This window comes from Melospiza georgiana, chromosome 2, assembly GCF_028018845.1.
Source record: "Melospiza georgiana isolate bMelGeo1 chromosome 2, bMelGeo1.pri, whole genome shotgun sequence".
NCBI lineage: Eukaryota > Metazoa > Chordata > Aves > Passeriformes > Passerellidae > Melospiza > Melospiza georgiana.
In genome coordinates, this window is record NC_080431.1 from 4,991,976 (window position 1) to 5,015,733 (window position 23,758).

The 23,758-nt window shown below is 47.9% G+C and overlaps 1 protein-coding gene across 1 annotated transcript in view; it reads left to right on the forward strand.

The window, feature by feature from the left end:
• Positions 1 to 23,758, forward strand: part of IGSF3 (immunoglobulin superfamily member 3) — a 92,781-nt gene that overhangs the window by 14,642 nt on the left and 54,381 nt on the right. The window contains exon 2 of the mRNA XM_058045016.1: positions 11,954 to 12,331. Coding sequence (XP_057900999.1) covers positions 11,954 to 12,331 — 378 coding nt within the window. The remainder of the gene's footprint in view (positions 1 to 11,953; positions 12,332 to 23,758) is intronic.

Consider the following 23,758-nt stretch of genomic DNA (forward strand, 5'->3'; position numbering starts at 1 on the left):
TTCCTAGCTGTTGAAATTTGTTCAGGTTGGTTTTTTTTTGTCTGCTGGTTCCCCTGAACTCTCAAATTAGTTCCTCCTCCTCCTCTGCTGTGCCAAATGCAAGATGCGTGTCTTCTCTTTTAAAGCCCTTCTACCTTTGCTTGCTGGTGCTCCTTCCCTCTGTGGTTTTTGATTCCCAGCCTCTGCCTCTCATTGTGTTTCCTCAGGCTGGCTTCTCAGAGAAAGAGGCTTATCTGATCATGCTGCCTCTGCCACCCCTTTCCAGATAACCTGGAAGCCCTTTGGCCAATTTTACGCAAATTTGACAGGAGCAGAGAGCTCGGATATAAACAAGTTCCTGCAAGCCTTGTGAAGAGCAGGTGGCTGAGTCAGGGCAGGGGCAGGGCACTGGAGGAGACCCTTTTCTTCAGCAGTGCCTCCAAATGACTGTGCCAGCTGCAGGAGAAGCTCCAGCTGGAGCTTGCAGTCAAGTCATTAGTCTCAGAGACAGCCTCCCTCCTGAAGGCACGGGAAGCCAGGCTTCATTAAGTCTCCTGCTCTTAGGGTTGCTTGCTGAAAGTGGTGGCTTGGAACCCTTTTATTTTGCTGTGTGTGATGGGGAGTGACCTGCAGTGGGCAGTTCTTTACTTGCTGCCTTTGCATAAGGCATCCTAGAGAGCTGCTGTCAGGGTCTCCAGCAGAGACCTTGGCACTTGCTCCCACTCTGCCCTGCTCTCCTTCCCTGCCCTCTCTGCACCCATCTGCTGGCTGGTGCATTATCCCATTCTGTTAAAAGGGTTGTTTACCCCTGTCCCTCAAAGAAAAAGGTGTTCCTGCTCTCTTGGTGAAGACTCTTTCCTTGGGTAATTCTTTTTTCAGCTCATGTAGAGGTCAAGCATGGGGAGAGGAGTGTGTGTATTTTGCTAGGAATAAAGTGAGTGGGAAGGCAGGACTGCTTTTTTGCTGTGGCAGCTGGTACCTAGATCAGCTTAACTGCGTTGTGAGGCCACATTTTTAAACTGAATCTCCTGGCATGAGGGTGTTTTTACCACCTTTTCTCTGTAGCTGGTGCAGTGAGGTTGCTCTGTATAGGTGCTTGGTGCTGAGCTAAGGTAACTGAGTCGACAGCAGTGGTGAAAATGCAGTTTTGGAGAGTCCTTCACAGAAAAGTTGAGGTTGGAAGGGACCTTTGGAGATGATCTGGTCCGAGCCCCTTGCAGGTTGCTCAGGATCATGTCCAGATAACTTTGAATACCTCCAGGGTGGAGACTCCACAATCTCTTGGAGCAGCCTGTGCTAGTGTGCAGTTACCCCTCACTGTTGTGTGTTGGTTGTGTTTGTTTGTTTAGTATAAAAAGTGTTTTCCTGTGCTTTCCAGCTGGTCAGTTCCCCCTGGTGCATGGGTTTGTTCCTCCTCAGGGAGGAGAATCCCAGGATTGTCCTTCTTACTCACTGGTAGTAGTACTGTGCTTAGAAGGAATGACTGTACCTTTCTCCCTGGAAGAAATAGTAACATAAACGCTTCTGCATCCCTTTGTTTTGTTTTGTTCTGTTTTCCTTTCCAAATGCCAGAAAGCTCCTGCCCTCCCATTTGAAATGAGAGCCTTGGTAGTTTGGTGACAACTGCTGATAGTCTGCATAGCATGTCAAACTCATAAATTATAGTGTATGCAGACAAGGAATTCTAACATCTTAATTAGCAATAAAAGAGAGCAGGTAGCTGAAGAATCTCCCTGGATCTTTGTCTGTCTTTCAGGGATGCTGTCTGACTGAATCACAGAAGTTTTGAGAGGCAGCATCTTGCTGCTGCTTAGTGAACAGGGAGGAATCCAGATGAATTTGTGGGGAGAAAATGGAAACTAACTGCTGCTATATGGCTGTACTTCATATTCCTGTGATCCTTTATGGTGGGGTGGGAAAACTGTCTTGGAGAATTGCATCCTTTTAGCTAGAACACTTGACTTGGGGGATAAGTCAGTTTGCTGTTTACCTGGAAGCTCTTTCTGCTGAAGGAGTACAAGATGGCAGCTTTACCTTGCAAATTGAATATTCTCTCCTGCTAATGGTCGTGGCTGAGGGGCACAAATGTTTCTCCAGCATGGTGGAAGGAAGAGGGAGAGATTGCCCTGGCTGCATTGTTTTCTGGATATTACATTTCAGAACTTTTTTTTTAGTGGTATTTCTGCAGAGCTGTGTGCTCCCAAGGATGTGGGGAGCAGGTGCAGACCCATGTCTAAGGATGCAGCAGGAGTGCTGGAGGAATGGTGTGCCCTGGGAGGTGGGAAGGAATGTGCAGCAGGGCACTTTGTCATCAGCTCTTCCAGCCTGTCAATATTGACCAGATTGCTGTTAAGTTTCTCTCTCTAGAAGGTAATCAATTCAGGGTTAAGCAATTAATAAATGGCTGCCTGAGGTTTCCAGTTTAGAGGTTGAAAAGGAGATGCTCCAGCCCTGCCCAGAAGGACAAAGATGCCAGTAAAGGTTGTAGAGAAAAATAAGGGTGCTGAACTGCTAAGTGTCATCCTTAGCAAAGCAAGGGAAAATCTGGAGTCACTTGGAGAAAGGGGAAGGGCAGAAAACCAAATAAGCAACTTCAAGGAGTATGGAAAGATGGGCCAAAACATGGGTGTTTCTCTTTGGAGAGGGAGGGAGGCACTTGCATGTCTGTCCTTCCTCCCTGTGTTTTAATGAAAGACAACAAGAAGCTTTGTTTTTCTTTAGGAAAAATAAATTTGAGGGAAGGTAAGAAAGCAGGATCTCCATGCATCAGATGTATTTTAAGAGATCTCATGAAAGAGAGGGAATTCCTTTAATGAAAGCCTGGGTAATAAATGCTGTTTCCTTTTGGCAAGGATAATGTGAAGGTGAGATTTGGGACTCCACACTCTTTTCTCCTGGGAGAGTATTTAAGCATCTGGGATGTTATGAGGTGAATTACAGCAATAATGGGGACGTTCTGTTTTTTAATATTGGAAGGGATTGCAGAGCACGCAGGAAAACGAAAAAAGAAGTGACATTAAAACATTATTGACTGTGAAACAAAATGAAGTTTCTTATTGTCTGAGAGTGAGTGATAGCACAGGGAATAATGTTTGACAATTCTTCAAGTGACCCTGGACATTGAACATGTAGGACTTGAAAACTAAAGAAGGATAATAAAAAGAAATACAGGGGCTGGAGGGCATAATGAACTATATCAGAAATTTCCTGCTCAGCTTTGATGCTCAAAACAATTTCATTTCACCCCCTCCTCGTGATGGGCTGGGAGCACATAGCAGCCAAGGATTCAGCAGTCCAAAATGCTTCATAGTGTTGGTGCTTCATAGCTTTGGTACTAAAATGGCAGTGCTGAGTCTTTTAGAGGTCTGGGAGCAGTACTAGAGACACCAGGGTAAATGGTGTGTCCTTACATGTATTTTAAGAGCTAGCTACAAGAACAGAAGGAAAAGCACACCCAGGAATCTTTGGAGGCTTCACTCTTTGTGCAGGTCTGCACTATATCTTACAGGGAGTACGTGTGGTGACAGATTCAGTACTCAGGCTGGGGGTGCCCTAATGAAGCCATCACTGCTTTTCATTGGAAAACATAAAAGTAGGCATTGCCTTGGGCATTCCAGCAGGCTGCTGTAAATGCTGCTTTGTATTGTAGTGCTTAACCAGAGCTGGAACCAGCAGCAGTGATACAAGTCACTAGGGCATGGATTCAGTGGGCTGTGAGGCAGGAGAAGCTCCTAAGGATAAGGCACGAGGAGCAGTGCAAGTCAGAAGAACTGCGTGGGCAATCCAACACTTGCTGCCTGCACTCTCCCAATATAAGCATAATCTGCCAGGGAGCTTCTGCTCTGTTCTTCCCATAGTGATAAGGGTGGCAGGGTGCTGGATGGGAGGAACATGCTGATCTGGGAGATGGGAAAGGGCTGCAAAGGTCATGTGCTGACCTTGGAGGAAGAGAAACAGTTGATTAGATGTTTCACAGGACAAGCTCTACCTTAGGTACAGAACAGAGCCAGCATTCTGTGGGGTTGGTCAAAACTTCTGTGAATACAGGGATTGCAGGTTAGAAGGGATTCTTTTTTCTCAGCATCTCTGCAGGAGATTAATACAACTGCAGTAAGCAGTAGGTGTGTTGCACCAAGATATTTGGGTCCCCAGCAGTCATGTACCATTATGCCTCTGAAGCAGCAGGGCAGCAGCTCAGTCTGTCCCTCGTGCACAAGCATGTGTTGTTAGCTTTCATATCCAGGTACATCCTGTGCCACCACGTGCTTCAAAGCCCTTGTGAAGTAAGGGGGCTGAGCACCACGAGCTGCAGAGCTCAGGGATGTGTGTGCAGAAGGACTGCCCAGCCATTCCCCTTCCTTTGGTTGTGATGCTATTGCTCTTTTTTCTGACCACAGGCGTGTCTGGCTGGCTTCTGGATGCTGAGTACTTTGACTTTTCAAAGTAAAGCTGTACTAGATTAAAGAGTAGTTTCAGGCTTCTGTGCAGCAAAGTAACTTTAAATATACTTTCTGGTGGGATGATTGAGAATGATAGAACTGTAAGAGCAGGGAGATCTTGTGTCATGCATCCCCTGGGGCAGCTTCATCTCTGCCTTATGGTATCCACGAAGAAAGTAAGTGTCTATTAGAGGAAGCTGGTGTGTAAGATGCCTCAGTCTCTCACAGAGCAGTCTCTGTGGTGCCTCACTTTCCTAGCTTCTGGGAAATGGAGCATTTAGCTAGCTCCCATGACCAGTCTGAAGTCCAAGCCTATTGTTTCTTGTCTTCACAGTGCCCAGCGTAGATAATGAGTTATTATTTCATCCTTTCAGCATTTTTAGAAGCTTAAAGGTTGTAGTAATACAGCAACTTTGATGTGTGGCTCAAGAACATGCTGTTCTAAGGTGGTGTTAAAACTAGCATATTTTAATATGCCTAATTGTAGAACAGGGAAGGAGCAGTTAGAGGAATGTGACATCCATATAGGATGTAGTTTGCTTAAAAAAGAGGGGGAGAAGAAATCACAAGGGCAGATCACATTGCACACTGTGCATCTGCAGAATACCAATGCCATACTGGGGAAAATAAGGAAGTCTTCTGTCAATGTAAGGGCCAGATCTGAGAAGAACCAAAGGATGTAAAATGGCTCTGATCTTGGCGAGGGGGTCGGATGTCTGACTGGATGCATATTTATTGCAGAGGTACAAGACCTCTTTTACAGTCAGAACTTGGGAAGCTAGGCACAGGCCACAGCAATCTATGGTGATTAAAAGAAATGCCATCTCTTTCATATTTATTGAAAACATTTTTCTTAAAAGACAGTAAACATGTGCTGTGGAAGTGAGCGGCTGTGAGACAGAGCGGAGACGGGGGAAGGCAGTGGTGTTGGAAGAACAAAGAGCTTCACTGGCAGCTCCTGTCTACTTTGCCCATGCTTTGATATTTCCCCACTGATTCTGATATTTCCATACCAATTATTGTATAAATTGCTCCTGGCTGACCTCGCCACTTAGCCGTCCTTAGTTGGCTCAGCAGTGGGAAGAATTCAAATGAGGAGTGAAGATGAGTTGGTTTAGGAAAGATGGTCCATGTGCTGGGATGGTGGCAGGAATGGAGGAAGGGCAGGATAAGGGATCCTTTTGGTTGCACCATATAAACATTAAAGCAAAAGGGTGGAGAATAGGGAGTTGTTCTGCAGGTGGCTCCAGCCAGCCTTTCAGTACACTGAGCTCTCTTGGCATGAGAAAAAATACCCCAAGAAAACACTATTTTCCCAGAATGAGGCTTTACCGTATTGGGGGAATGGTGGGGGCTTACCACATGTTTTCTTCTGATAGCATTGTTTTTATCCATCTGGCAGCAGGTTGCAGTGTATGGAGATTGTTCCTGCTGTGACTCATTTATGCAAAAATTAAGCTCAAACCTAATTTTTGGTTGTGTGCCTTAACAGGAGACTTCACAGAATAGCAGGTGTGTGTTGCTAAAAGGTTTTCTCTGCTTTGGTGTTGCCTGGTGGGGCAGTGTCTCCCTCAGAGATTTTATTAGTCTTCAGCCCATGGCAAAAAAATGATGGCTGCTTGGGGAAGTGGCTGGACAATGGTGAGTTTGGAAGAGCCTTCTTGAAATGAATTAGTGTTTTGTGAGTGTCAACCCTGCTGTGGAGTCCAGAGAAAAAGCAGGGGCTAAGTGATGGGCTGGGTTTGGCAAGTGGTGTCTACAAGCTCTGTGGGTGACAGAAGGGAGAGAGGAGGGGCCATCCCCTGGGAAGCCTTGTGCATAAGTGAGACTGAAAAATGAGTCTGATTGAAGAGGGAATATGAGCTTGGAGGATGCCAACTGTCCCTGAGTAATTCACTGGCAGCAAAGGCCTGTGCAGGGCTCAGTGCTGCTGCTTTGGGGAGTCTGAGCACTGAGAAGGGGTGATGCCACAGCCTGCAGGACACGGGGAGCAGCAGGAGGAGCTCTGCTGGCACTTGCCTCACCTTAGATGGCACCATGCCATGCACTGGAGTGCTGTGGCCAGCTGGGTGGTCAGCCTGGGCTCCTGCAGGTCCCCTCAGATGTGCAGGAGGGCAGCAGTGGCCACAGCCTGTGGTGCACTTGCACCTGCTCTTGGGCTGAGCTTGCCCAGAGCATCTCTCTGCAACTCAGACTCTTTAGCATTTATGTCTGAATTGTCTTCATTACTGGGGACTTTCTGCCAGGTCCTGTGGTCTGCTGCAGATGCTAATTTGTCATAGCCAAGTAGGATTTATGAATTGGTTCCTCCCCTTCCCTCTCCTCCCCTGCACGGGGCACAAGCTCCCGTGTCAGTTCTAAGGATGTTTTGAGGGAACCAGTTCAGGTGTTGAGAGCAGAAATAGTCATGCTCTTGGAGAAGAAGCCAAAATGGTACCTTTTTTAGCTTCTGTTATAGTATAACCAAGGCACAGTCTGCAGACCCATGGTGTTGAAGAGTACAGTCTGCAATGACATGGGTTGTGAAGGGGAACAAGGACAGCTGCACCAGTTCAGAGTGAATCCTGCACCTTGCTCAGCATCGTGCCCCAGAAAGCTCTAGGCAGGCAGCTGTGCAATTGTAGCTTGTTTTGGGAGCCTTAGGAACCTGATGTGATTTACCTGTTTGGTAGCCCTCTTTCATGGGCTTGTCCCACTCATATTTTGACCCCTGTAAATTTTTCCATACCCACAGTATCCTTTGTCAAGGGCATCCACAGGTCTGCTGTGTTCAGCTGCATGAACTGCCTCCCTTGTTATAAATCTGGATCTGACCAGTTTCAGTTGATGGCCCTTGGTATTTAAACTAGAGGAGATGGTCAAGGGTCAAATTCTTGACCATCTTTGCCATGGCATATATATTTGTGAAAAAATACCAGTTCCCCTTTACCAGTTCCCCTTCAAGTCACCTTTGTTTCCCTCCAGACTCCATTATTTCTGACAGAGAAGCCATTCCCTAGTGTTTATCATCATTGTTGTTCCTCTCTTGACACTTTTTCAGGAGTGCCTGTAAGTTGAACAAACAATAGCAGCAACAACAAAGCCCAGATGTGTGCTGTGTCTTTGTGAAAGGGAGAGGGACCTCCTTGGAAATGTTCTCTGCCTAATAACTGTAGTCAAAGGCACAAAGTAATTTTTAAAGGAAATTTAGGATTAATATTGTCAGTTATTGGCAAATAGTGCTTTAGAGATTGTCAGTGAATGAAAACTTCTGTAAAGCTGCAGGGGTGGAAATATCCCCTCAAACCATGTAATCCTTTTGGTGTTCATCATTGTTAGCCCTGGTGCTTATAGAAGATATCTATACCAAGAAGATATGTATACCATGACTTTTTTAGTCACTGCCTAGTGATTAGAGACCCAGGATAATACTCACAACAACTCAAGTTTCTCCTTCACATTAAATGACTAGTGGCAGTGATTATTGATATCGAAGATAACTTGGTGCAACTGCTGCAGTGCTTTTGGATGTGGTGCAGACATAACCCATGTGGTCTGAGACGGAGTGAATATTTGTGCAAGAGGCTCTTCATCATTCTGTCACGAGTTTTTATTTATTCTTTTGAGCTGTCAGTGCTGTGGCAGAGTTTTTGTGTGCTCAGGCATCCTTTTATTGCACTCACCTATCCCTTGCAATAAGCCTTGAGTCAATGTTCTCACCTAAAATTTTGCACACATGTTCTTGTGAAAGGGGCCTGAAAGTCCATCTCCTTCCCAGAAGGTAAATGTTTGGCCTTTTCTGAAATGGGGCCTCTTCAAAGTGCTTAAATCAGGCACCTGAAATGACCAGTTGTGTGTGGAAAGCCTGAGCTCCGAGCTCTGTGTGGGTCTCCTTGGAAAGGTCAGATCTTGCCAAAATCATGAGATTGTTGTGAGGGTACAGATTTTGCAAACACACCATGTACTCAGAAGCACTGCTGGGGGAGATGCCTGGCTGGCAGGGATGCTTGATGCTCCTTTTTTGCTCCTTTCTTTCTTGCAGAGGCATTGAAGTCCTGGCTGTGATGTGACAGGGGGACTTGAGTGGCTGTGTGACTCTGACATAGCACTTTTCTCTGGCCTTTCCTGTGCTTTTCAGAGCTGTTTCCCATGACGTTTGCAGCGGCCCTGCTGGGAGAGCTGGCATAGGGCAGGTGCAGGGCCTGGGCATCTGAGGTTCCTGGGTCCTGCACTGTCCCTTGCTGCTTCAGTCTCATCACCTGGCTGCACTGCCCCCTCCTGCCCCTGCTCTTATTCCCCGTGCACCCCAGGGCTTGGGAGATGGGTAAGCTGAGAGTTGCCTGGCTGTTGTTTGGCTTGCCCTTGGCTCCAAAGGCTGGCAGCAATAACCCTGATGCAAAGGGGATAAGGATCAGGGGATGGCTTCCTCCTTATTGCATGGGATTTGCTGTCTTATGGAAAAAAAACAGATGCACAAACCTGCAGTTTCTTATTAATTTTAAAGTAGCACTTGGCTCACTACCTCCTCCCTATCAGCCCTTGTGTTGTCACTAAATTATATTGGATTTGCAATTAAAAGCCAGCTGTGCCAGTGCAGTACCAGCCAAATGCCACCATCACTGTCTCCTGGGTGTCCTAGGGAAGGTGTGGAGCACACAGCTCCTCCTGTAGTGAGCTCTTCTCTCACTTCAAGAGGGCATGATAAGAGTTTAAATGGGATCTCAGACACGTTATTTTTGTTAATCAGAGCACTTGCTCACTAAGAAATGAAGTTCTCTTCTTAATACTCTGTATCGTGGATATTGCAATTCCCAGAGCTTGCAAAATGCCAAACATCATGCAAAAGGTTTGAGCACAGCATGTACTGCTGGATGTCTCCCTCAGGCTGATTGTTTTTCTTCTTTCCTTTCTTGATTGAAATAGTTTTGGAGAAGTGCTTCTGCTTCTGGTGTTTGGGATTTTTTTAAAAGTGTTGAAAAGCATTTGTGCCCACCTTTGTTGGAGCAGGAGTTTGCAGCTAGGCACAGGGAACAGCAGTGAGGATGTGCTGCTCCTCTGGAGATCCAGCCTGTTCCTGAGTTCCATCCAACTTCTGAGCCTTTGTGTCTCACCTATGGGACAGCAACCTGCTGCAGGCTGTAGCAAAAGCCTGACTGGTTTGTGTTCTATCCACGCTGGAGCTGGGCAGGACTTTTTCTGCACTGTCTCCTTCTGTCCCTCAGCTTCTCAGGCTCCTGGAACCTGAATGGGAAGCAAGGAGCTCTTTGACTTTTAACTCTCTCACTTTTGGCTGCTGTAGGAAGGTGCAGCGATTCAGTGCAAGGAAAAATAGAGGAGGAGGAATGTAGAAAGCGGGTCTCTTCAGAACCTGGAGCAGGACTCCAGGTTAGAGTTACAGTGAATGTCCTAAAAACTGCTGGGAAGGGAAGAAGGAAGCCCATGTCTGTGCTGGCTGTGAGGATGGTGAGATTTGACATCTACCAAAAATCTGTGCTGTGGGTCCCCAGGGTTGTGGTTTTCCAGTGAGCTTTGGAAAGTCAGATACCCATCTCTGATAAAATATTATTTTTTAACTAGATAGCTGGAAAACTCTTATGTAAAAAATCCAGCACTGTGTTAAAAGCCTGATAAAGTTGTGCACTTAGCTGAGAAATACCTGATGGAGTGTTGTGTGTAGAACTTTTAATTCCTACCACTGCATATTTGCCTTGTGGTGCAATTTTAATTGTCATTGCAGGTGGGATATGTGTGTGCTGTAGCAAGGCTATATGTGCATACAGAAATTGGATTATGAGCTGTCTTTAGGTGTGTAATAAAGATCTTGTCCTTCCTGCTGCTCTGAAAACAGTTCACTTCAAAGGCTGTAATATTTGCTTTGTCCTTTGGCCTTTGTGGGGTGAGAGAAGAGGCTGCCTGCTCCATAGGTGTGTTAGTTGTCTCTAGCTGTATCTGTCCCTAGGATGAAGAGATTGGTACAGCAAACAGTGGGGGAGTGCTCACTTCTGTTGTTCCTCTCCCTGTTTGTTTCAAACGTGTTAGCTTTCCCCGTCCTCCCCTTAAATCACATTATTTCATAAAGAGTAAAAAGAAACATAATTTGGAGCAGCAGCAAGCTGAGCCCAAGTTAATAGTTTGAATTGCACTCCATCTGTTCAGCTGCATGCCCTGATGGATGTGCTGAACCCATTTTTCACAATTTGTTTTAAGCTGCTAAGAACCATCTCTCCTGGCTCCAATCCAGGCTGGCTGTGGTGAAAAACTTCATTTCTGGACATTGATGTTCAGAGGGCAGGATTGAATCAATAAACCCCAGATTCAAGGGCTACCTCTTCACCTGCAGGATGCCACTTTTTGAAAGCTTAAATTCTTTTCCCGGACTTGAGCGTTGTTATTGAAAATTAGAGAAAGGGGGGGAACCCCAACACACAGACGCTCAGAGAGGATGAAATTTGCAAACGTGATTATGCAGGACCTGCTTTAAATCGGCTTATTGCTGTTTTATGATGGCAAGCAAGCAGTCACAGAAGCCAGGGTGATTGGCCTTGCCATGTGTGCATGCTGCTGGTAACTCAATAACCGATGAACACCCACCGTGGTCTCCAGACCTCGAGCCTTTGATGTAGCAACAAACAAGATAGATTGCTGTAATTTATCTGGCCCCTGGAGGGCTGTGCTGGTAATGTGCCATGAGCCCAAGGGCCAGCCATCCATAATCTGTGTAAAAATCCGACGGATCGTGGTCGCCGTGCTGCAGGGCCGGCTTTGTTTGGTGCCTTTGCGTGTGCACAGCGCAGGGCACTGGGCTCTGACTCCAGAGCCAGGGGCACTGAGCTTTACTGGAAAGTGCCCCCTCCTTCCATTAACTTTAATTGGGTTTGTTATGTGCTAAATGCACACCTTTCAAATTGGCTTGGGAAGGCAGTGCCAGAAACCTGATATTTCTCTGTGGGTCTTAACAAGTGTAAGAGAGAATGGATAAGGTATGCTGGGTTTGGTGAAAGAGAAGGGGGTTTTGTAGCAGCTGAAGCCTCTGGCAGGTTTGCTGATGGAGGATGAGTGCCTGGGGAAAAAAAGAAGGGGGTTTTGTACCAGCTGAAGCCTCTGGCAGGTTTGCTGATGGAGGATGAGTGCCTGGGGCATTGGAGTTGGGTGGCCCAGCAGCCAGAGGAGAGGGAGTGTAGCCCCCTGGCCTCTCTCCATGGGGTGATTTGGAAAGTAAAAGTACTGAAAACAAAGACCTGTCACCTTGAGTTTCTGATTTGTTACTGCGTGGTGCATTGCCCTTTCACACCTGGGTTCTCACCACTTCCAAACAAGGGGCTTGTGTTACCTCAAAGCTGCTTCTTTTGTGGGGTGTTTTTAAAAACACTTCCATTGAGTCAGCAAGAGTTCTGCAGTGTGACTCAGGGGGTGCTGTGCCAGAGCCTGACGTGCCGGATGTAAACCGGGGTGTGAGGGCTTGCTTTGTCCAGCATGAAGGAAGGGCAGGGAATATCTGGGTGTAGGTGTGGGGATTGCCTGCTGGTCAGTAACGCTGGGCTGCTCTCCTCCCACAGGCATGGCACTGGCCCAGCGGCTGGTGACAGTCCAGGAGGGCCCTCTCTACCGCACGGAGGGCTCCCACATCACGCTGTGGTGCAAGGTGAGCGGCTACCAGGGCCCGGCGGAGCAGAACTTCCAGTGGTCCATCTACCTGCCCTCGGCCCCCGAGCGGGAGGTGCAGATCGTCAGCACCGTGGACCCCTCGTTCCCCTACGCCATCTACACGCAGCGCGTGCGCGGCCGCGGCATCTTCGTGGAGCGGCTGCAGGGGGACGCCGTGCTGCTGCACATCACCGAGCTGCAGGAGCGCGACGCCGGCCAGTACGAGTGCCACACGCCCAACACCGACGAGAGGTACTTCGGCAGCTACAGCGCCAAGATGAACCTCGTGGGTAAGCTGTGCTGCTCGCGGCCTGGCTGGGCCTGTGGGGTGGTGCAGTTCCTTTGAGGGGGCCCCCTAAGCTGTAGGTTTGCTGGTAGCAGCAAGCAGGCAAGGAGACTCCACACGGCTTCTGAGGGTGCTAATGAGATGAGGGTTTATTGGGGGTCCCACCCTCGGGAGCAGTATGGTTTCTGAGGGGGAGCCTAGGGAGAAAAGGGCCAAGAGGAATCTGGTCTCCCTCACGCAGCTTAATAGGGAGATTCAAAGTGAGTGCGGAATAAGACTTGGGCAGACAGGCAAGGAGACTCCACACAGCTTCTGAGGGGGCTAATGAGATGAGGATTTATTGGGGGTCCCATCCCCAGGAGCAGCATGGTTTCTGAGGGAGAGAGGGAGAGCCTAGGGAGCAAAGGGCCTAGAGAACATGGTCTTCCTCACAGCTTAACAGGGAGATTCAAAGGGGACATGGAATAAGACTAGGGCAGGCTGGCAAGGAGACTCCACACAGCTTCTGAGGGTGCTAATTAGATGAGGGTTTATTGGGGGTCCCACCTCTGAGAGCAGCAGGGTTTCTGAGGGAGAAGGGGGGAAGGAGGGGAAGAGAGGGAGAGTCTAGGGAGAAAAGGGCCAAGAAGAGTCTGGTCTCCCTCACAACTTAACAAGGAGATTCAAAGTGGTTACAGAGTAAGATTTGGCCCATTGGGATTATATATACATGATACTTTCTGAGGGAGAAGTGGAAGGGAGGGGAAGAGAGGGAGAGCCTAGGGAGAAAAGAGCCAAGAAGAACCAGGCCCAAGCTGGTCTCCCTCACAGTTTCACAAGGAGATTCAAAGTGGGCGCAGAACAAGACTTGGGCAGGCAGGCAAGGAGTCTCCACACGGCTTCTGAGGGTGCTAATTAGTTGAGGGTTTATTACGGGTCCTACCCCTGAGAGCAGCAGGGTTTCTGAGGAAGAAGGGGAAGAGGGGGAGAGCCTAGGGGGAAAGGACCAAAAAGAATCTGGTCTCCCTCACACAGCTTAACAGGGAGATTCAAAGTGGGCATGGAATAAGATTTGGCCTGTTGGGATTACAGATACATGATACTTTCTGAGGGAGAAGGGGGGAAGAGGAAGGGAGGGAAAGAGAGGGAGAGCCTAGGGAGAAAAGGGCCAAGAAGAAACTGGTCTCCCTCACGCAGTTTAACAGGGAGATTCAAAGTGGGTGCAGAATAAGACTTGGCCCAGTGGGATTACACATCCATGATACTTCAGGGGAGGATCACAGGTTTGGAATAAACTGTACATTTTCAAGGGGTGAGACAGAGCATACCATCAAACTAAAATGTAACTCCACAATGGGGTGTGAGACCCTTCCACCCAATATATGCAGTGTGGTCTGCATAGGCTGTCAGATAAAAATCCTGGGAGGGAGAACAGGAGTGGAGAGCAGGTGGCACAGTGGTGGGAATCGCAGGAAATCACAGTGTAGAGGCACAGGAAATAGTGAGCTTTCTTCACTAATAAGGCCTTTATAAAAACGAGACTCCAGGCAGCACGGCTGGGCAGAGGAACGTTTGAAGCCATGGCTGAAAGCAAAACTGGGGCTGATTTACAGAGAGGGAAAGGACCAGGGAGTCTGTGTCAGATGGCACAAGTCACAGACCAGAGAGCTGCCTGCCAAAGGTGGTGAAATAACTGAGCAGGGAGAAGAGCAGTAGTAATGAGCAGCACATAAAAGGGAGCAGGAGAGATGGTCATCTTCAGGCTCTTACAGCAGTGCTGAGTACATCCTGAAACCACTGAGCAGATTGAGCTGTCTGTAGATGAGTGTGCAGAAGCTGGTTTGGGATTTTTTTTTTCTTTTTTTTTTTGGTTTGTGTTAGAAAAATCAAAAACAGGTACTTTTAAAATCTGGAGTATTTCCATGGCACCTCTTTGACTAGATGATTTGACCTTTTCAAGCTTCAGCTTGCTTTCTGTATCTCAAAGCTCAAAGCAGTATTTGAAGTGTCTAACTCAGCTAACAGCAGTCAAATTTAGCTTCCATCCAACTCTTTGGCTGAAAGACCTCTGAAAAAGCTCCTGTACAACACAGACACCCCTCTAGCAAATTCAAGCCCACAGACAGCAAGCAGGCTTGCTTTCCTTGGGGGGTGTCTGTGAGGCTGCAGCTTGGAAACCACTTTGACATTATCCAGCCCAGGGTGGTGCTGCTGGTTCAGGCTGTGTTGACACAAGAAATCCAGGGTGAAAGGAGCCAGGATATGATTTCAATCACAATAGCCTTCCTTTGACTTTTTTCCTTCAGAGGTGCCAGCCCAGCCACTGTCCCAGGTGAATCTCCACAGCACAGGTGTAGGTGCTTATTTAGGTGCCTTTTTTGCCATCTGATGTCCATGAGTGGTTGGGGGGGTTAGATGCCTGAGTATTCTATTTTTTATTTGTGGGTCTGTAATTTGCTTTAGGTCTCCAGATTTGCAGTTCCCACTGCAGTTTAAACAAGACTGAGTCAGCGCTGCTTTTGTTAAGTCACCTTGGGGAGTGAAACCCGTTGAAACCAACACCCACTGAAAAAACGTGCCCGGGGGCAGGGTGGGGTTGGATGGATTCTGGTGGCTCTGCCAAAGAGCTGGAATTGAGCACAGTCAGCATATTCAGTGGCTGGGCAGTGGGAAGCTCCTCCTCTGCTCTCCCAAGAGTCTGGGGAGCCAAAGCTGGGTTGATCTGGTTTTGCTCTGTCCTTCCCTTTCCACAGCTACAAACCAGGAAGATCTGGGAGTCTGCAGACACCCATGAGCTGTGCTTGGAGGACATTGGCTTTGGGGCTTACATGTGTCAGAGATACTCAAGAAAATTGATCTAAAGTAACTTCTAGTGGATTAGTTAAATCACATTATGCCCCTCCATGGATGCTTTTGCTCAGGATTTTGGGCCCTAATTTGGTTTAGTTTAATTCATTTCTGAAAATTCACTTTGGAAATGGCTTAGGGTCACTTGCACTTTGAACATGAGCATCTGTGTACGTTCCCTTCTGTGGGCTAGCCAAACTCTTGACAGAAACTGAATTTTTCAGAGTGCTCTCAGCAATGACCTGTAGACAGAATGTCCTTACAGAGAGCCTTCCTTCTGCCCCTCATTCATGGGAAATGGTGACTTCTGACTGACTTCAACTCTGTTGGACCCTGAAGTCCTTCTGGGGAAATGGGCTCTACAGACCTGGGCAGATCACAGGTCCTTTCTATTTTCCTGTCTCAACTATAGGTTGGGGTTTTCAGGCTGGTTTTGCTTCTGCAGATACTGTGCAAGAAGAGGTACAGAAAAGAGTTACTGTTCTCATTTTCTCAGAAAAAGAACCAAACTTTTTTTTTTTTTTTTTTTGTTCATCCAGTGATGAATTTTTAATTGACTCATTAGATTGAGTGGCTCTTTTCTGGCAGCAGCAAAGCCTGAAGGGAGACAGGTTTGTTAGCATCTCTATTCTCTCCACTTATGTGTGAAGTGGATGGCTTTGAAGCAGTGTTGATTTTAGGCTTGCTGCTCTGGGACCTTGGAATTGTTGTGTGCCATGGTTTGAGGAAGGAGCTGGAGGAGGAGTTTCTCCTCTTTTCCACCTTCATGCTGCAGCCCTGTGACAGGGGAGCTGCATGGGACCTACACCTACCTGCACTGGGGCATTTCAGCTTGCAGCAGAGCAGCTGGGATGTGTTCTGCTCCTGCCGTCTGAGCATTGGTGAAGGCTGTGTCTCCAGGGCTCTGAGCCTGCTAAAAAACAATCTTGTCAGCTTCAGAGACATGCCAGTTTGGCTTGAAAGTACACTTCTCTCCACCTCGTGAGCAGCAAGCATGGTTGGTTGTCCCTCTGCCATTATTAATGTCACTGTTCCAGATTGCTTTTCCCTCACTGAGACTTTGGTCTAGTACTGCTTTGAGGACCTGATGTCTGTGATGGCCTGGAGTAAGAAGTGCTCCCCAGGCACTCTGTGGGATTCTTATCTGAATTTTAGGCATGCAACACAAGTGCTAATCTCACTGAAGCTAGGAATGAGGCCAGTCATGTGGTTCAAAGGCCTTCTGCCATGCAGCATGTGTATCAAGGCTTAATCTTCTTCACCAGTCTTCAATTGCTTCAAAAACAAGCCTTTCTGTATCCTACTGCTCCTCTTCTCATCCCCCTCTGAGCTGCATCTTTGGGATGATGGAGTCATGCCTGGGCTGTGAGATGTGTTAGGAGAAGAATTTAGGACATCTCAGGTGCTGAGGGAGATGGGGTAAAAAAAAAAAAGAAAGCTCTTCAGGATGTTGTGGAGCTGTGGCCTTGTGACTGATTTATGAGAAAGGATTAGCCCGTGTACAAAGTCTGCAGCTCTGTTGTTTGCCTCCAGATTTTAGCTCCCTGAGACTGACACAAAATTGTGTCATGCTCTTTTACTCAGGGTGGCAGGAAAATATTTTGGAAGATCTCATGAGTTGTCTGCCACCTGTTTAACACCAAACTCGCTGCCTGAGGTAGATATCCAGGCAATATCTGCCATCAGAAGACAGAAAAGGACAAATCTGGAGAGCCGTCCACCTTTGTTTAAATTAAGCTCATTGTTCTCTGTGTTGATTAGAGAGAGATCCTACATGTTAGACTGGGGCTAGGCACTGTGGCTGTAAACTTGGCTGCTTTTGGAGACTTGCCCTATCAGGCTTCTAAGCAACTGATGGGAATTTTGACTTTGTGGTTGAATTGGGAAGACACTTGAGTGTGCAGCAGAGTGTGCTGTACAAAATTTAAATTAGGGTAATTGAACTATGGATCTAGGCACAATGCACACAGTTGTGTTGAGGTCCTGCTTGTTGCTGGCTGTGATAAGTATGTACTTTTTTAAGAAGTTAAGAGACAGCAAAAAATTTGCAGGTGAAGGAAAGCAGCATCCCAGAAGCACAGCATCACCACTGGCAAGACAGCAGTATTTTCCAGATTACCATTGGAATTATCCCTTTTCTTAACTCTTGAAATATGGGCAGCAGAGGAGGTTTCTGTGCAGTAATTCAGTTGGTGAAGCTGCAGGAGTGCTATGCAAATTGAGGTGGTGGTTTGTGCCTCTCCTGTTGATGGGTAAACTTGTGTTTTGCTGCAGGGTAGAACTGAGCACATGGCAGTTCCTTCAAAGAGCGTGAGTCACTGCAAATTTGTACTCCACTGTATCTCTGCGATGAATTGTTTGTGTGCCTGTACCCTCACTTAGATAACAGTGAAGAGGCCCAGGTCTAACCTCTTCAGAAGTTGCAGACTTTTATCTCAGTGTTTTTTCATCTGTGCTCCCAAAAACGTTGAGATCTTTTTCAGAGTAAGTGATTTGAGGGAAGAAATCAAGCTTTGAGGTTTTTCTTAAACAGGTAGTGATAGAGCGGGAGGAAAGGTTTCAAAGCACTTGAGGAGGTGGCAGGTCTTTTAGTCTTTATTTTGGGGGAAGCAGCTGTACAGCATCAATCCTAAACAAGTTAAAGCAAAAAAATGAAAGGGGATTGGCTGGGAGGAGACCACAGTCCCCACGGTACCACAGGCTGGGAAGAAGCAATGTCAGTGCAGACTTGAGAAACCAGGAGCACTCAAACACAGCTGCCTTTGCAGTGGGCAGGGGCTGCTGTGGAGCTGGGGGTGCTTGCAGGGATGGTCCCCAGGACCTGCTTCCTGCCAGGCTTAGGTCCCAGAGGGCAGAGAGGCTTCATGCTGGCTCAGTGCTGTTCAGTGGCTGCCCTGTCAGCGTGGTCACTCTTATGCTCTCTGCTGCTTCTCACTGGTCTCATCCTGCCTGGCTAGGTTGGTGCCTTGGCCTGTGCCCTGTTCTCCTGTGTCCTGTATTACCTGTGATGGCTCCCAGGGGCTCTGTGTGGTTTTTTTGGCTGGTAGCCCCATTGTGGTAGAGTTTCTACACCATGCCAAGCTTGGGAGTGGTGGAGAGCAAGGGCATTGCTGGGTGAAGAGCCATCTGCATCTCTGCCTGACATCAGGGCTGGCTGTGGCTCTGCCTCGTGGGGTCTTGTCTCCTAATGCTGAGCTGCCCAGGGCACTTGCAGCTCTCTGCAGAGCAGGACTCAGTCCATGGGCACTCACACCATGCCTTTAGGAGTTTGTCTTCAGGATGCTCTGTGCCCTGCAGCTGTGGCATGTAACTGTGTGGCCACTTGCAAGCCCATGGCTGGGACAGGGAGGACATGTCTAAGGCGTGTCTGAGAGGCTTTGGTGCCGTGGGAGGAAGATTCATGCAGGCCAGACACTTAGCACTGGAAAGAAGGGAGCTGTGTGTGTCTCAGACAAGCCTTCAAGAGAAGAAAGCAGGTCTCCTAATTGAACTTGCCACCAAAAACCTCTGCTGAGAGCGAGAGAGTGTGTAGCAGTCAAGGAAAAAAAAAAAAAAGAACTTTTATTATCCTGTACCAGCTGCTGCTGCTTGTTGCCAGCAGCTTCCCTTCTTCCCCCCTTTGTTGAGTGCTGCCATACGTGATCTGTCTGAGCACAGAGCAGAGGGAGAAAGTCACGTCACAGTTTGGGTTTGGGAGAGCACAGTCTGCTCCTGGCAGCCTGGGTGACAGCAGTCAGTTCTCTCCCTGTGGGGCACGTGGATTATTCCTGCTGTCAGCAGGGCTGAGGTGGCTTTGCTTGAGACAGGTGTCCAGAAGAGGGATGGCAGTCTCAGAGACAAGGACCAGGGCTGAAGGTGGCTTTGCTTGAGGCAGGTGTCCAGGAGAGGGATGGCAGTCTCAGAGACAAGGACCAGGGCTGAAGGTGGCTTTGCTTGAGGCACATGTCCAGGAGAGGGATGGCAGTCTCAGAGACAAGGACCAGGGCTGAAGGTGGCTTTGCTTGAGGCAGGTGTCCAGGAGAGGGATGGCAGTTTCAGAGACAAGGACCTACCAGTTTTGATAGAAGTCTTTGGGGGCTCTTCTTTCTGTGCTGCATTTTTCTTCTTTGTCTTCACCTGAGAGACAGGGAAAAGTGTTTGTCACTGTACTTGAGTGAGCAGCTTGTGTCCTGGGGAGACCAGGCTTTTTGCAGATGAGCAGCAGCAGGGCAAAAATCAAAATAAGCAGTTCAGCCTGTCCTGGAAGGTTGCAAAGGCTTCATCTCCGGAGGCTTTCAAGACCTGACAGGATCAAGCTCTGAGTGGCCTTGTCTGACCTTATAGCTGAGCCTGCTTGGCCCTGTAGCTGCACCACACACCCCCAAGGTCCCTTCCACCCTGGATTGTCCTGTGATGAGATACTTGACTGCACTAGTGAAAGGAACCACTCTTAGGCAGCATTTTGGAGGGTTGGTGCTAAATAAAGGAGTTTGGAGGGTCAGAGCTAAATAATGCCATAACATTGATGATCTCAACCAGGTGAGAACACCAAGGACTATTTTACATCCCCAAATTATATTTTTTTCTGGCATTTTTTTAATATTTCATATTGTTCTTATTTCTCTCGTGAGGTTGCAGGAGTTGGTCTCTATTGCTCTGCTCTTTGAAGGTGGAACTTGGAAATCCTAAGCACAGATGTCCTAATCTCCCTTAGTCTGTCTTGGCAGCTTGGCTACCTCCATGAAACATGTGTGTGCCTTATCTGGCCAAGCTGAGTGAATTAACAAAGTGAGCTGCAGGATTGGTGTTGTGCTGTGTGAGTTGCATTCATCTTCGCCTGTTTGGGCTGTGCTTGTTGCAGTAATTAGCTCCCCAGAGGAGCAAAATGTCCTTCACTTTCAAATTACCCTTTAGCTGGCATTAAAAAGGGATTTAAAAAAAAAAAAATCAAATGCCTTCTTATAGGTGGCCCTTTGCAGCTAGACACAGGCTATTTTGTTCTTACTGTCCTCCTTTATATGCCTAATTCTCTCTGTAGTAACCTTCACAAAATAATTGACCTATGCTCCTCTGCTTTTTCTTTCTGTTCCTGCTATGGATGGAAAAGAAGTATTTGTCTGTTAATGGGGAGGGAGTGGGGAGGGGTAAACAGATTTACCTCTGGCAGCTCCTGTGGCCAGGGCCTGGGGAATTGCACCTGGTTTGAGATGCTGCAGGCATTCAGCCCTGTTATGCTGCCAACTTGCTGCGTGTCCCTGGATATGGAGCAATCCATCTCCCTCCCCATTTTCCAGCTGGTAAAATTAGGGATAATAGCACACAAGCCTTTCACAAAGTCTATGCTAAATAATTGTGATGGGCTTTGAGCTCCTCAGATAGCGGGAGTTAAAAACAAAGGCTTATATTTCAGCTCTGCCTGGTAATAATGCTGAATAGGATTCATCTCCTGTCCTGCTTAGTCATTTCTGCTATCTTGGAAGTGTGGCTGCCTGAGCTCACCCAGTTTTCCCCTGGCAGGAGCTGTGAGGCTGATAGGCACTGCCAGACTGGGGGCCAGTGATCTGCAGCTACGTGGGAGCCCGGCACAGGCAACCCTGTGCTTGAGTCATGTGCAATCTGGCACTGAATTCCATGGGCTGGTTATTCCTCGTGCTTCCCAAACCTCTCTTTTGTAGACAGCAGTCAGGTTGGAGCTGATGGCTTATGACAGAAATCTCTGTGCGTGCCCTGGCACAGTGGGACAGGGCTCACTCCTTGTGTGTGTCTTTGTCTCATCCCATGTTACTGTGTTTTCCTGCTAATCCTGTTTCGTTGCAGTTTGCCATCTCCTTTTCTTTCTTAGTGTTGTATTACATTGCATCACTTCTGTACCTCTGAATGTGCAGGAGGAATGGAACAAATGGTGGGCTGTCTGTGCCTAAAAAATGGGCAATCCATTGTATCCACTCCTTTGTTTCTTTCTTCAGTTTTTTCTGCCCTGTCCCTCAAAACCTCAAGCAGCTTGGTGGCATGACATGTTTTGTGGGAAGGGCTCTCAGTTGGGGATCTGATTTTATTTTTTTTATGGCATCCACCTACCCATTTCTCAAAAACCTGGCATTAGATGCATTTGGAACACATCACTGTATTCCATATGTTTTCCCTATATTGTCCCCTTTGAGGCAGAGGTACTTTTTTTAAATTTAGCTAGCATGTGGAGAGCAATTACAATGAGAATGTGTGTCCTTTTTTGGACATACCTGTACACTTGTGCTGATGCATTGTAAGAAAAAAATGTATTCTTAAAAGCCATTTCTAAAAATGTAAATTAATTCAGCCTCAGGCAATTGCACAGCCCTCTGCTCACAGATCTAGGCTTGTCTTTAAAACCAGCCCTCTTGTTTCCAGACTTTGTACATCTTTCCTTGTCAGTAAGGCAGGTGTGGAACCCTGAATGCTGACTTGCCTTCAGACTGTAAAGAGCTGCAGTGTTTTGCTTGGGTGGCTTTCTGAATTGTAACATCAGGACAGTCAGCTAAAATGATCTTTGAAAACCAAGCAGCCTTTCCTGAAAAAGCCTCTTTTCTGAAGGCTCTGAGTCGTGCCCTCCAGTCTGCTCTCGAGCCGTGTCTGGCTCCTCTCAGGCGTCCCTCTGGGTGATGGGCATGTGGCACTTGCTTTTTGCTGAGCCCTGAGCCTGCTCAGTGCCAACGAGGCTGCAGGGCTTGGGGTTCTCTGCTGCCCTGAAAGGAATTGCTGAAAACACAACCCTGCTCAGACCATGTCTTTTTCTTTTTGCTTCTCTTTCTGACTCTTCCCGTGTGCTTTGCCAGTTCCTGGTAAAATGAGGTGTTTGGTAATCATAATTGTTGTGTTTTATAGGATGCCTTTCAGTATGTCCCCCAGAGTAGAGAGATCGGTGACATAAGTTGTGTATATTAGCATAATGTGCTGAGAGAGGTAAAGGATGCAAAGATTTTTAAGTAGGAAAAAAGAATCTTTAGTCCAAGAGCTTGGTGCATTTGAAGACCAGCTCTACCACCAGTGGCTTACTCAGCATCCTAAGTTCAAGCCTGGGGCAAAAGGTTGTGTAATATTGGAGACAGTTTAGTGCTGTCTCCCATCCTGAATTCAACATTTCCTCCTGATGTAGTCTGGGCAGTCCTAATCCCTTTTTTCTCCCCCCACAAATGATTACTTTTTCACTGTATGCACAACTAAGAAAAGCTCCAAAATATAAGAAAAGAATTACTGCACACAAAAGCAGGGCCAGAAGTAGCTGGGCTGGGTTGGATGAGCAGGTGGTGGAGCCAGCAGGCTGCAAAGTGGGCTGGGCAGAGCCTGGTACCTGCCTCATGCCTCCTGTGCACTCGGCAGCTTTCCAGGGGCTGGAGGGGAGCTCAGGGACACCCATCTCTCCTTCCACCTGCACCTCCCTGCCCGTGCGGGGCACTGAGCAGCCAGCACGGCCCGGTGGCTCCCTGGCATGGGGACCAGCTCCCAGTGGCACTGGCAGAGCCTGTTGGCATTTCTGGCAGCCTGTTTGGAGAGGCTCACGGCGTGCAGGTTCTGTGCTCTGTGCCTCCAGAGAGGATCTTGGCGTTGAACGGGAGAGCCGCGGCTGCGAGCGCAGCTGGTAACATATGGCACCCGTCCCCTGCCTTAGCAATTGCTCACTGAACTCTGACAGGGAGTACGGTCCCCGTGGCTCCAGCCAGCTGCAGCACTGAGAAATCCTGCAATGGAGCGGCCCCTGATTCCATTACCACCCAAAACTTCGCCTTCCACATTGCCTGTTCTTCCTGCTGTGCCTCCCTGGGGAGGTTTTTGCTGTGTTTACTCTTCCTCCCACTCTTCTTTCTTTTCTTTTTTTTTTTTTTTTTTCTAATTTGTTTTCCCTGGAGAATTGTTTTATTTGTTCTTTAATTCCAGCCCCTCAGACTTGGTTGCTCTGCACTTCTGTCGCTCTGCTGCCCTGAGAGGCAGGGGCAGCTGTCTCTGCTGTTGATGTGATGCTTTCCTTGGGTTCTCTTGGAGAACACATAGGTCTGGTGATGAACAGTGGAATCTCCACATAGCAGAGGATGAGTGCGGTGCCCATTGCTCAGCTCTGTGCCACAAAATGCTCCCTGTGGCGTGGATCTTGTTGAAAAATTGCAAAACCAACAAAGTCAAACTGGTGGCTGGTGCTCAAGCAAACTGCAGAGCAGCACAAATTTCTCCTAGGAGCATTACCGATCTACATCAGATCTTTTCTGTCATCTCAGATAAGATAGCACTAAACTTGAAATCCTGCTGCTGCTGTCCCACCCCTAGCTCTGATGATTTGGAATCCTTATCTCTAATTAGAGATGTTGCTATTGAGCATGAGGGAGAGAAGGGTTGGGGGAAGGGGCAGATGGGGAGAATCCTTTAGGTTTGAAGCTCCAGAGGGTTTCTGCCCTGCTTTTGCTACCCACAGGAGATGTGGGAAAGGGAAGGCAATTCTTTGGTGGTTTAGAGTTCCACAGCAGCCCTATCCTCCTCCTCCTTCAGCCCAAAGCCCTGGCAGGACTGGCCTTCCTCCCCTCTCCCTTCAGCTCCAGGTGGTGCAGAGCTTTGCTCTGTGTGCTGAGAAGGAAACCTGACCTGCTCTGGGACACAGCTG